The 13,717-nt window shown below is 37.3% G+C and overlaps 1 protein-coding gene across 7 annotated transcripts in view; it reads left to right on the top strand.

Annotated features, from left to right (window-relative positions):
• Nucleotides 1-13,717, top strand: part of ZNF385B (zinc finger protein 385B) — a 407,440-nt gene that overhangs the window by 252,982 nt on the left and 140,741 nt on the right. Inside the window, exon 1 of one of the 7 annotated variants that reach the window (XM_055289895.2) lies at nucleotides 4,101-4,203. The exons of the other annotated variants lie outside the window; for them this stretch is intronic. Coding sequence (XP_055145870.1) covers nucleotides 4,197-4,203 — 7 coding nt within the window. The 5' untranslated portion in view covers nucleotides 4,101-4,196. Of the gene's footprint in view, nucleotides 1-4,100; nucleotides 4,204-13,717 lie in introns of those variants that run through there. 7 annotated transcript variants of the gene reach the window in all.

Raw genomic sequence — 13,717 nt, 5'->3', positions numbered from 1 at the left:
GCGGAGCTTGCAGTGAGCCGAGATGGTGCCACTGCACTCCAGCCTGGGCGACAGAGTGAGACTCTGTCTCGGGAGGGGAGAAAAAAAAAAGAGAGAAGGGCCTGCCAAATGCTTGCCTTGACGATAGAGGTTAGAAACTGTCATTGACAAAATGGCCGTCAGTTTTTCACCTCACCTCAGTACGTCAGGTCTTTGTATTCAAGTGCCATCAACTCCTAAAGGAATATGAAAGACCATTTTATCTTTTGAGAGACCCTAATCATGGGGCAAGTTTGTTTTATTTCACAGATTAAAGAATGGGACTTATTATTAGGAGAAAATAGAAGTTAAATGTTCATAGTACCCTTGATCTTCTTATGAACAGAAGACTTGAAACAAGCCTGGGCTTGGAGGGAATTTTTTAAACCTTTTCTTTTTTCCTGTGCTTCTGGGAGTGATGTTTAAGTTCTGCCATCTGTAGGACATGTGCATTTTAAACCTCTTTTACTTAGAGCTTCAGCTTTTTGGGAAAGTTTTTATTTTTGTTTATGGTACCTAAACAACGGAAATTAGCCTCCATCTCAGATAGTCTCTGCATTATTAAAATGCAGCTTGTTGTGCAGTGCTTTAATGGGCTCTTTAAGGCCTTTACATATTAATGTTATATACCAAGAACTATTAAAACATTCCAAATAAAACAGATTCATCAGTTAAGTGCTCTGTTTTACTGTGGTCATGAAAGAAAAGTACAAACTAGTTATCATCATGGTCACTTAAAAAATTGTAATCTATTCTAAAGACAGTTTTCTCATAAAAAGCCACTTAATCACATAATTCTGGAGAAATCCTAGAGAGTTTATTACTCTCTCATTTTTATTCATATGTTTTAGAAGCCAAACAAATTAAGACAATTTAACCTATTATAGGTTATTTTATGAAATATTTAGAGTAACTTCTTAATCTGAGACAAGTATTTCTTCTGCCAACAAGAACGTGGTAACATATTAGTTTGTCTTCAGCTGGTATGTATTTAAAGATTTTGAAGGCCTTTGAAAATACCTAAGTGCTAATTGGTAAGGTCAACCAGGTGGAAGGGAGTGGGGAGTAGGGAGGCAGGTGAATATAAAGTAAAATTATACATAATTTTTTTGTTGTTTTTTTGAGACGGAGTCTCTGTTACCCAGGCTGGAGTGCAATGGCATGATCTCGGCTCACTGCAACCTCCACCTCCCAGGTTCAAGCAGTTCTTCTGCCTCAGCCTCCTGAGTAGCTGGGAGTACAGGCACGTGCCACCACCCCTGGCTAATTTTTTTGTATTTTTAGTAGAGACAAGGTTTCACCATGTTGATCAGGCTGGTCTCGAACTCCTGACCTTGTGATCTGCCCGCCTAGGCCTCCCAAAGTGCTAGGATTACAGGCATGAGCCGCCATGCCCAGCCAATAATACATCATTTTAAAATGATCTAGCTCACTGTTTCTTTCAACCAAAAAAGAGTAATAGCTCCTCATTAAATATTTACTTAAATATTTCATATTAAAACCTTCTTGAACCAAGTTGGCAACCTACAGAGCTGGGCCCCGGGTGCCCTCCTTTTAAGTCAATGGGGCGGCAGACGAATATAGCACAAGAGCTGTAAGTCAGGCAACAGCTACAGCTTCTATTCTTCACTTAGCCACTCATTAGATGAGTGACCTTAGGCGAGTCATTTAGCTTCTTTCGGGCCTTGTTTCCTGATTGGTAATAATAGAGGCTTAGACTAAATTCCTTTAAACAGATACTACAGGGCTGCTGATATGCCATGTTTTGGTGAGACATAAAAATGTAAAAAGCAGCCCCTGTCTTCAAGGAAGTGACAGTTTAATAGAAAAGACATCTATGAAAACAAATGCATGCAAAAAAGTGGTTTCGAGACTGTTACATAAATTTGTACTATGTACATTGGGGGCACCAAAAGAAAAATTGTCAATCCTATCTGGGTTTAGGTGAGAGAGATGAAATTCACAAAGACTTAACAGATGAAATGCTTGAACTGAGTTTGAATCCCACTATCCGGATGAACATGGGGATGGAAACTATAAGAGCACAGGTCTATAGAAGTGAGTCAGCATAAAGCCCCAGGACCTAATAGTGGTCCTTTATGGCTGGAATATAAGTATAAGATAAAATCTGCAAAGGATCATTGGAACAAATGGAAAAGTCTTTCTGTGACATAAGGATTCCAGAATTTGTGAGACGCTATGACAGGGTTCTAAGTAGAATTATGAACTGTTCATATATGTGTTCCAGAGAGATCATTCTTGCTAAGTATGGCAAAGGCTTGGCAAAGGTGAGCAAGGAAACCATTCAGGAGGCTATTGCAGAGGTACATGGAGGAGATGATAAAGGTCACAGTAGTAGCCATCGAGTAGAAGGAACAGAACTATAAGATGTGAGGAAAGTGATTCCTATCAAATCACTGATTAAATGAGAGTTGAGGAAAGAGGAGGAAAGTCTGTAACATCCTTTCAGTTTTCATCTCCTGTGAGTCAATTATTCCAAGGCTGTTAGATTACATACCGAAACCTCTCAATTCAAGGAAGGATTTTCATAAACACACTTAATGGAAATATATTTTTAGATCTTGACAGATATAATGGCATATTGTTTTGAATTCATTTCTTTTCAACTATTGGAGTCATTCTCTTTTTAAAGGGAGCCCTATAATCGTAGTGCAGAATGAGTCAGGTATTAAAGTCAATTTATCATTTAGAAGACATACCGTAGGCAAGTAAATAGGTACTATAAAGACACCCTGAATCATGTGGTGCTCTGTTAAAAGGCAAAAACAATCCATTGGTGCTTACATTCAGAAATTCCATGAGGTAGGTCAATATAAATACCCAGGAGACTCTGAGAGCCAGAAACAAGAGCAGCCTATAAACAGTATCCACATAACCTGAAGACAGAACTCATGCTAATGTTTTCCTTTTTTACTCTGGGCACATTTGTTACTTATCCTACCATAAGCGCTGTCTTTACATCATTCCATTACTTTCTGCCAAATGTCTTGAAGGTATCTCTCTTTTATCCCATCCCATTGATTCCAGCCCACTGTAAGCTGGCTGCCACCCAGAACATACCAATAAGGTACTTCTGGCAAAGGTCACCAATGTCTTCCTAATTTCCAAATCCAGTGGATGTGTGTCACTCCTCATCTTACTTGACCTTTATGCTATGTTATGAAACTCTCCTCATTTGCTCTCTGTGTGTGACATCAGGACTGCCCTGATTTTCCTTCACCTCTGTCTCCCTTGTCACTGTCAGGTCCATGGCCTCCTCTTTCAAACACTACACTCTCCCTGGGTCATTTCATTTATACATATGGCATCTATAGATAGGTGGTGTTCGTTCTTCTGGCCTGAGTCATGCCCCTATGTTTCAGAAATGGAAATCTAACTGTCTTTTGGACATCTACACCTGGTTGTCCCTCAGGCAACTCAAATTCAACATATCCAAAACTGAACCCCTTCTTTCTTCTCCTCTGCATTCCTCCGTAGGCATACGTAGGTTTTCCTACTTCCCTCATGCATACTTCCGCACTCCATGCCTTCTAAGCCACCTTTAGTCCTCCAGGTATGTTGTACTCATTATAAACTCTGAGTCTTTGCACATGCTCAGAGGCCTTCCTGATACACATATGGAACATATATTTTCTTCATCTGGCTGAATTTTATGGAACTTTCAGGCCTTTGTGAAGGTGTTGCCTCCTTCAGAAAACATTCCTGCCCCTAGACTCATGTTGTTCAATGCCCGTCTTTCTTTTGTCATTTTATAGTATTTTATACTGCATTGCAGCAGTTCTCAATGGCTTAGGGGGTGAGAGGATAGGTGGTAGGAGGATGATTTTGCCCCCCCCTCACCCCACCAGGAACTTTTGACAATGTCTGGAGATATTTTTTGTTATAACAAGGGGTTAGGATGCTAGTGGCATCTAGTAGGTAGAGGCCAGGGATGCTACCTACATCCCTATAATATTGTACAGTGCATAGCACCCCACAACACTGAATTATTCAGTTCAAAATGTCATTAATGCCAAGGTTGAAAAATTCTGCTCTAATGTAATTACCTACTTATTTTTCTGTTCCTCCCACTAGACTATAAGCTTTTGGAGAACAGGGACTATGTCTTCTTCAACAATGTGTACACAACAAGTAGCAGGTTGTTTGGCATATGGCAGATGCTCGGTAAATATGAATGCATAAACTGAGTGGGTATGTTGATGGATGGCTTGAATGGTTTTTCATTCTGGCCCAGAGAGAAAATGTATAATTTATATGTGGACTGGGGGCAGTAAGATCTGAGGTTTCACTCCTGAAATGGCCCTGATGCCAGTGGAACTGTTTGAGATGCTGATCATGGGGATAGTAGGAAGACTGAAACGATGGATGTGTGTCTCTATTTTGTTGTCTATTTAAGTATATATAATTGTATTTATTTAGATATTTACCTGTATTACTTGTTGAGTGAGGTATAACAATGTACATGTTTGTATCCACTGCTAGTAACCACTAATAGGTCTGAGTACCTATTATATGCAAGATATTTTAGCATGGTGTTATGGGAAAACAAAGTTTGGTTTAAATTCTGGCTTAGTTTCAAAACTCAGCCATATAACCCTAAGCAAGAATCTTAGCCTCACTAATCTTCAGTATTCTCAACTAATAAGCATAGAGTTGTTTTGATGATTACATAAATGAAAATATATAAAGTACTTAATATATAGCAAGTCCTCAATAAATGTTACTTCCTTCTACCTCTTCTCCAAACTCTCTATATTAGTTAGAAATTGCATTTGACACAGAAAGAGAGCCCTGATAATAATGGCTTAAATTGATAGTTTATTTTTCTCCCACATAAAAGAAGTCTGGAGGTCTGAAATACAGGATTGGTTTGATGACTCCTCAGAGTCATTAAGAAATCCCAGCCCTTTTTAGCCTCAACATTTTACTATGCCTAAAGTGTGACCGTGGTACTCAAAATGCCTATCACGTCTGTGTGGCAAGCAGCAGACTATAGGACAGGGTGAAGAAGGTCATGCCTCCTCTCTTTGAAAGAACCTTCCAGGTGGATCACCTGAGGTCGGGAGTTCAAGACCAGCCTGACCAACATGGTGAAACCCCATCTCTACTAAAAATGCAAAATTAGCCAGGCGAGATGGCTCATGCCTGTAATCCCAGATAATCAGCAGGCTGAGGCAGGAGAATCACTTGAACCCAGGAGGCGGAGGTTGCAGTGAACTGAGACTGCATGATTGCACTCCAGTCTGGGCAATAAGAGCGAAACTCCATCTCAAAAACAACAACAACAACAACAACAACAAATATTGGTTTCTTAATGACAAAACTACTATGATAACATAAGATGTTGACATTAGCGGAAATGAGGTAAGGAGTATATGAGAACCCTCTGTTCACTATCTTTGTAATTTTTCTATAAATTTAAAATTATTCCAAATTATAAAGTTTATTTTTAAAATGCAAATTACTGGCACACATTGAAAACTTGTTAATTTTTGTAGGGCATTATATATAGTGGATGCATTTGAGTATAATCTCCATGTGTGTAGGGACTTTGTCTAATTTGTTCCTTGATGTCTTCTCAAGAACTAAAGGAGCACCTAAGGATAATACCAGGGAAGAGAGCGCACACTCAAAAAACCTCCTCCGATGTGTTTCTGAGTTATTGTGCATGCCCAGTGTATTATTCTGTAAATTGTTATAGCATCCTGACTAGCAGCTCTCCATTTCATAGTCCGGGAGAATCAGCATACTTTTTCTCCATAATTTTCCTAATGGAACATTTTGTGAAATATAAGTCCTGGAGGAGCTGGTAACCAACTGCTAGACACTTTATTAGAAAAATAAGGGTTTGTAACACTAATGCTAATCTAAGGAAATTAAAGTCTTTATAATCCTGTGAGATTAACAGATCAGGGGTTGAAAACTGCACAGTTCTAATTTTCTATAAATTAGTCATTTTCTCTCTATTAGTGTAAAAAAGATCTAATGGGAAAGGTACTTGATTTAAAAACCAGCCTCACCACTTACTACCGAAGTGGTTATGAGGAAGTTTTAAAATCTCTCTAAGCCTAAATTTGCTAGCAAAATTGGAGTAGTGAGACTTTACAAGGCATATGTACAGTCCTCTATTAATGAAAAGACAGGGTAGTTTACTATAACAAGAGCACAATAATAAAGTGGTTTTCATAAGATGGAGGCTTGTTTCTGTCTCACCTAACAATTCAGAAATGGTATTACAGCTTATTGGGAGCCCAGTCTACTCCATGTTGTTGCTTAGGCACTTGTGGTGTGCAATTATTTTTTACAGGCTTAACTCACTACCACTTACACATTCCAGATTACAGGAAGGAAAAAAGGAGGAAACACACCTTTCTAAGGGCATGACCTGGAAGTTATCACTTCTACTCATATCCAATTGGCTAGAACCCAGTCATGTGGTCCCAGCTGGCTGCAAGGAATTCTGGGAAATGCTTTCTTAATCTGGGAAGCAATTTGCTGAGCTCATACTTCTGATATTTTGGAGATTGGAAAGACAACTAGCAGTGCCTACCATAAGTACCTAGAGTAGTGCCTTACATGGAATAAATGCTCAGCAAATGACATTCTCATTAAATCATCTGGAAGATAATTAGGGTGAAAGGAATAGGTAAGGAGAAACGTTTTACCAACTATGACTTTTAAATCACTCGGAATTAAGGATAGACCTTCCTAGGAAAGTATGTTTGCATTTGAAAATTTGCTCATCTTCCTGTAAATTAAAACACAGCTTTACAAAAAATAAGATCTTCTATTCAGCCTGAGGAAAATAAGCTGCAGAAGTAATTTTTTTAACCGTACTTGTTTTTATATGTAACAACTAGTTTCCCTTCTAGTTAAGGAAACTCTAGTAGGTTTAGAAGGAACCGTGCTTGGTAAAAAAGGAAAGATAGAAAGTAAACTGTTACTTATTTTTAATGTAGAAATTCTTTCGTTGCACAGTTGTAAATTCTGTAATCATAATTTTGCTCCTGTCTACTCTTTGCATGGGTTCAGTTTCAAGCTTTTGCCATAATTTGTATTTACATACATGGGACTGCACCTTTAAGGATCTATTTTCATTTTTCTTGGTTTGGTTTAATTGTTTCCTAAGGATATTTACAGTAACCTGCTGAACTTGGACAGTTTAATTCCAGGGAAAGTAGTTTATACTGAACCCCATTCATGCTAACCTTGCCTAGGACATTCTTAAATTCCACAGGCCACAACCCCAGGTTATCAGCCCCTCACGTGATTTGTCAGACCACGCTGCTCCCTAGCTGGCAGCTCGACAGAGTTCAGTTGGCCCTGCTCTTTGCAACATGATGGGTGAACATGATACCAGCTATATTAGTTTGCTTGGGCAGCTATAACAAAATGCCATAGACTTGCTTAACAAATTTTTCATAGTTCTGAAAACTGAGAAGTCCAAGAACAAGTCTTCAGCCAATTCAGTTTCTGGTGAGGGCTCTTTTCCTGGCTTGCAGATGCCCCCTTCTCACTGTGTGCTCCGACGTTAAGAAGAGAATGCTCTGATATCTCTTTTTCTACTTATAAGGGAACTAGCCCTGTTAGATTAGGGCCCATGTTTATTACCTCATTTGACCTTTATCACCTTCTCACCTGGCCTCCTGGCCTGTCTACAAATACGGTCACATTGGTGGTTATGACTTTAAAATATGAATTATGGGGGTAAGGGGGACATAAATACTGAGTCCATAACACTGGTCTTTCTTTCATTTATTATGATACCCACAAAGAGTGAGTGTTTTTTCCAGTATTTTCCCTATGCCATTCTGGGCAACCTGCCTAAAGTTTCCTGTGGTGGAAGATTACGTTAGTGGCTTCCTAAACTCTCTTTTTCTAATGAGATCTCTGGTTTAATGTCAGTGTTTGGACCCACAGAATACCTTGGGAGTTATAAAATGTTAAGAAATTAAAATGTGATAAAATGATATTTGTAGAGCACTCTACGCTTTTCTTGCTTACATTATTTATTTAATCCTCATGGTAATTTGGTGAAAATGATTGGGATGGTGCATTGGCTCTATTTTATATATTAGAAAATTGAAGTTTGGAATGTTCAATATTTCTCTAAGGTCTTAGGACTAATAGTTGATTAACACTGAGATTCCATTCCAGGCCTTCAAATTTCTAAACCACATTAGACGAAATATGAGCTGAATTTGGCTCTGGAGCCACTAAAATTTGGTTTCAATCCAAGTTCTGTCACGTATTAACCGTAAGTGAGCAAGTTACTTAACTCACTAAAATTTCTCAATCTTCTCTGTGACATGCAAATAATAGAGTCCACCTTATAGTGTTCTAATGAAAATCAAATTATATAATGCATAGAAATAACAAAGCATCTGCTACATAGAAAATTGTTCAAAATTGTTGGTTATCATTTTTAAGCACATATCAAATCCTATTCATTAAATTTAACTCTGAATTTATGTTTTATTGGACTTTAGGATAAAGTATTATTTAAATTATATGAGCTATTGGTAGATCTCCAAACACTTTACAAGTTTATAAGTGTTATGAAATTTATAATATGGATTTTATTGAGATAAGAGTACCTTAATGATCAACATTTGTCTCTGTGTACATTTATTTATATATTTATTCATGTATGTATTCATGCCTGGTCAAGCAGCAGATTAAAGCAATTAACAATTAGCAGATATTTTAAATAGCTATCAGTTATACTTTAAGCAAGCCAGTGGGATTTTTTTAGTTATCTAACTTTGGTATGAGGTCATTTAGTTATCTAGTTTTAGATTAAGGTCATTTTGTTCTCATTAATAAAAGAAGCTGAGTTTGGTATTCTTCGTTTTTATCTCACACCAGTTATCCAGTAACACTCAGTATATGCTAATAATTATGATCAAAGAAATATTAAGGAAGCAAAGATTTAGCTGCTTGAAATTTGGTATACTGAAAAGCCTAATTAATAAAATTTTCAGTTTTTCTCCACATTAGCCAGGATTTAATCTCCATCAAAATACATATTTTTCTATTAGTCTAATTCTACAAACCCAGCGTAAGAGGTCATTGTCACATAGGCTTATGTCAACCATAATGACTGAAAGGTGCTCTCCTAATGTTCCCAGATTTGTCAGGTAATTTACTGTGTATGTCAGGATAAAGTAACAACACATATTTTAATTTGTTTTGCACATCATTCCTGATTCTCATATGGAAATAATTAGGGAATTTTATGCACTTCTAGATTTAATATGAGTGTGTGTTTATGGATATATAAGTAAGAGACTGTTCAGATTTCATAGAGGGGGTCAAATAAGCTTTTCTCAGGTAGAAGAAACTATACCAAACCAAGAGTTAACACACTTGATGCAAAGTTTATTAGCAATGTAAATGTCATTACCTCTGATTCGTGATCAGCTGAACAAACAGTGAAGGGCCACTGTGACTTTCAAGCTTTAGAAACAGAATCTAACGACCTTAAAAGGCAAAAGAACTGTTTCCCACTAGGTATGGATGGAGGTGATTCAATTCTGAGCACCATCATGATTGGCAATTAATAATGCAAATGACTTGTGTTGGTCCAAAATGGTTCTCAGTATCTGGGCAGGGCAGCTATGAATGTGTATATGAGTAAGGTAGATTATAACCAAATTATTTTCATTCTATGCCTCATAGTCTCAGAGTGACTGTATACATATAGGCGCCACACCCATCCTCTAACCATCTTGATTTGGGAGGGCAAGATGAATGTGCCTACTACATTAGTTTGCTTTTGTGTATAATTGTTATAGTTTTAAGATATGGCTTAACTTGTAGTGTGTACTCAGAAAGGAGAGTTACTCATTACCTTGTACATAACTCATTTATTGCCCTTGTAACGTATTTGTTTTCTTTTCCCAACTACCTCTTAAGAGCAGGGACCCCATCTTAGTTAGAATGAACACAGGCACTGGTTCGTAGTAGATGCTTAAGAAATATTTGAATGAATTTATAAATGAATTAGAGCTTCTGAATAGAAGTCTATAGTACTTAAATGTGCAACATACATAAATATAAACATTATCCAAAGAATCTATCAATGTCTATATGGATGCACAAACACACATATACATCCCACTTTCAGAGTACTGTCACTAGCTGAGGAAAGTGATTAATGTCTAAGGTGTCTAGCCAACAATAATAGCATATGATTATGTAATTAAGTAATAAGTAATTGCGAAGGAAGGAAAAACTATTTAGATACTGATTGCTTAATTAAAAAAATGGATATATGTTAGCTTAAAAACATTATGAGAGTTAAATATATCAGCCTATGAAAAATTACGGAAAAGCAAACACATTGACATTTATTCATAGCCACCAGTATTTTTTTTTTTTTTTAGTAAAGACAGCACAAACCACTAAACAATTAGTTTATTCATTGTTTTCCTTACTGTGGCCATAACTAGTATTCATATTAGTAATTTATTAGGAATACTGACACATAATTATCCAAACTTTTGTAAAAAGCAATTATAGTTTTTTTCTGATAAGAAAAAGAAATTTTGCAATTTGTAAGGTTTTAATAAGCCCTTAAATTAACTTTATTTTTCCCCAAGAATAATAATTACAAAGGAGCATAGGTCCAGTTATCACATTTTCTACCAGAAATATACTGGGCATGCATGGGCAATGTTTCTCTTTAAAGTAGATGCTGACACTATATAATTGGATAATTACAATAATGGGTCTTACAGAAGAAAAGGAACTATATTCATGTATACTTTTTGGCATATGCTATTAGAGAAACTTTATGTTTCAGTGTGAGATTTATATATCTGATACATAATCAACTTTATATCAAGTATTCTGTAATGAGTTCTAATGAACTAGAAGTAGCTTTAAATGGAAAAAATATTATTCTACCATCTCAGAAAATAGTTTTGGCTTATTCCCCATTAATTTTGACCTTAAAAAAATAAGATCCCTTTAGTCCACCTGGGCCTGGGTGGCCTGCTTATTTTCTCATAGAGGGTTCTAAAGCTTCATGGAAAGTCTTAGATTTTACTCTATTAGTCCAATGTTACAGGGCTCTTCTCCATGCCACAAATATTCATTTGCAGATAATGATATTTTCTACTGCCTCAATATATTTTCATATCCAGTTTTCTCCTGGATTCCTTATATCTCATCTGGGGAATGCTTAAAGCCATCTATTGTGAGATTTTCCTCAAACTTTCTCTAGCAAAAGGACCGGTTTTTATCATAACATACTTAATTAACACCTTGATCAAGGAGGCAAACAGAGCAGCAGAGATTCCTGGAACAAGATGATCAATTGGACTTACCCTGTGTTTGTTAAACTGCCTGAATTTTATAAGCCCATGTGGATATGGCTTAGAGCTGAGATCCAAACATCTCCTGCTTCCTGGTCTCTTCCCTGAATTGCATCTCTGTATTATCAGTATCTCTTGCCACCAGTTTTCTCTGAAGTCATTATAGACTATATAGAATTTATGAATCATGTTCAAATTTGTTGGTCATTAAATATTTGTCCAGAACTGGGTATATGATTGTGCGCTTATAGAAAGATGCTGACAATATAATTCAGTAATTACGGTGATGTGGAATGTAGGTATTACAGGAACAAAGTGAAAGAATACCTCATCCAACCTTAGTGAGTCGAAAAGTTACTTCCTCTCTTAAAGATGCATAGAAATAGTCAGATTTATGACCATGTAGGCCATGTTAGTGTAAATGACATGATGAAGGTGAAGCTCCATGGGCATGGGTACCCCAACTGTCTTGTTTAGGCCACATTCCCAACACCACGCATAGATGTGGCTCATAGGCCCTAACCCTCAAGATGTATGTGTCAAATGGATAAATGGAAAAAAGGATTTTAAGCAGAAGAGTGATGTGGTTCACTTTTGATTTTTAGATACATTGTTCTGGCAGCGGCATGGGAGATGGATCCAAAGAGATTAAAACTGGAGTGAAGGAGTCCAGTAATGATGTGAAGAGATGAGGGTCTGAACTAGGGCAGAAGTCAGTCGCAGGGATGGATTTGAGACGTATTGGAGGGTTACACATGTAAGACCTGGTAACCGTGTGCCTGTGGGAAGAAAAGGAGAGGTAGGGGGCAAGTGTTGTGGCAGAGTTGCCATCGTCTAACTTAAAGAATACAAGGAGAGGAGTTATCTAAGGGAAGAAACAAGTTAAAGTTTTTATGCAACATATGATCATTTAAATGTGTTCCAACTTTTACTTTTAAAATGAACCCATGAGGAAATTCTAATAGATTTTTAATGAAAATCTTGTAGCACTTTAAAATTTTTAACTATCCCATGGGCATTATACCAGCACTGGGTCAAGAATATAAACTAAAAACATGGGCACCTCCCTTTAAAAAAAAACAAAAGTCTTTTAAGAATACCAAAACACTTGGGCATAACTACCACTTATTCTTCATGCAGAAATTTTGGTAGAGAGAGAAGTATATTAATTCTTTCCTCCCTTTTGCTTTCTTTTTTTTCTTGATATTCTTCCCCTGGGTCTGGCATTCTGCAGTAAAGTAGGCAGAATCAGCTACCACATGGAGCCTCACTCCCAGACAAGTGGCCTTTGAAAGCTTCTCCTGTAGGAAGAAAAGCTTTCCAAGGAAAGGAGCAATGCTTGCAGGCCAATGAGAATTCCAGAGAAATAGCATTTCAACTTCTGCTTCTCAATCTGGTTTTAACATTTGGTGAGGGGCAAAACAAACCCAGCCAAAGCGCTATCATTCATTTGAACTTAAAGTTCAAATAATGTTACATTTAATTTGTAATCAGATCATTGTAACTATAGTTGAAATATATAATTCTGGTATAGTAAAGATTTGTACGAAATCTTGTTTTTATTTTTTTTCTCACTTTTTGGCACTGACTCTCTTCTTCTTCTACGTATATGTTTTATTATCACAGGATGAGTAATTTTATTGTCACATCGCAGAGCAAATTCTCCCAGCCCAAATAAATTTGGCTTTCAGCATGGTTATGGGACATCCAGTTGGCAATACCCAGCAGGTATCTGTATATACAGAGCTGAGGCCTGGGGCAGAGGCCTGAGCTCTGAGTAGCAGTCATTGGCAGAGAGATAATACCCTGAGAGGCAGGGAGACCATCCAGAGAGGGTAGAGGGCCACCAGCAGAAGACCGATGTTGGTAGCTGAGCAGCATCAACATACACAGAAACGAAAGAAGGGCAGTTCTAAAAAGAGAAAGCAACTTGATTAGAGAGACTGGAGGAGGGCCTGGAGAGAGAAATATCCTAGAAGGCAGGGCTTTAAGAAGTTCAAGAAGGAAGGAGTCAGAGAGCAAGGGAAGTAAGGAGCTTCTCTCCTTAGGTAAAGCCCTGACCCCCTAACATCCCTCCTTCTTTCCCTAACTCTTCAGAATCTTAAGAGAAGGCAGTAGTTAGTTGTTGTGTCCATACTTATAAATGTTCACAATCTATGCTACGTGAAGAATATAATCTCTTCAACGTACAAGTATGACTTCAGATTAACTTCCTTAGTATTGCTTCCATCTAGTTTGTTTATAGGCTTTGTTGCTTTTAATGGTCTTTTCCTGTAAGTAGCTACAGTTGATTTGACTGTAATGCAAGTGCTTCAATATTCATTATTTTAGTAGTTACCCAGCAGATTTTATCATTG

Source organism: Symphalangus syndactylus, chromosome 8, assembly GCF_028878055.3.
Source record: "Symphalangus syndactylus isolate Jambi chromosome 8, NHGRI_mSymSyn1-v2.1_pri, whole genome shotgun sequence".
Lineage (NCBI taxonomy): Eukaryota > Metazoa > Chordata > Mammalia > Primates > Hylobatidae > Symphalangus > Symphalangus syndactylus.
The sequence above is the reverse complement of the archived record's forward strand: the minus strand, read 5'-3'. Positions and strand labels throughout refer to the sequence as shown.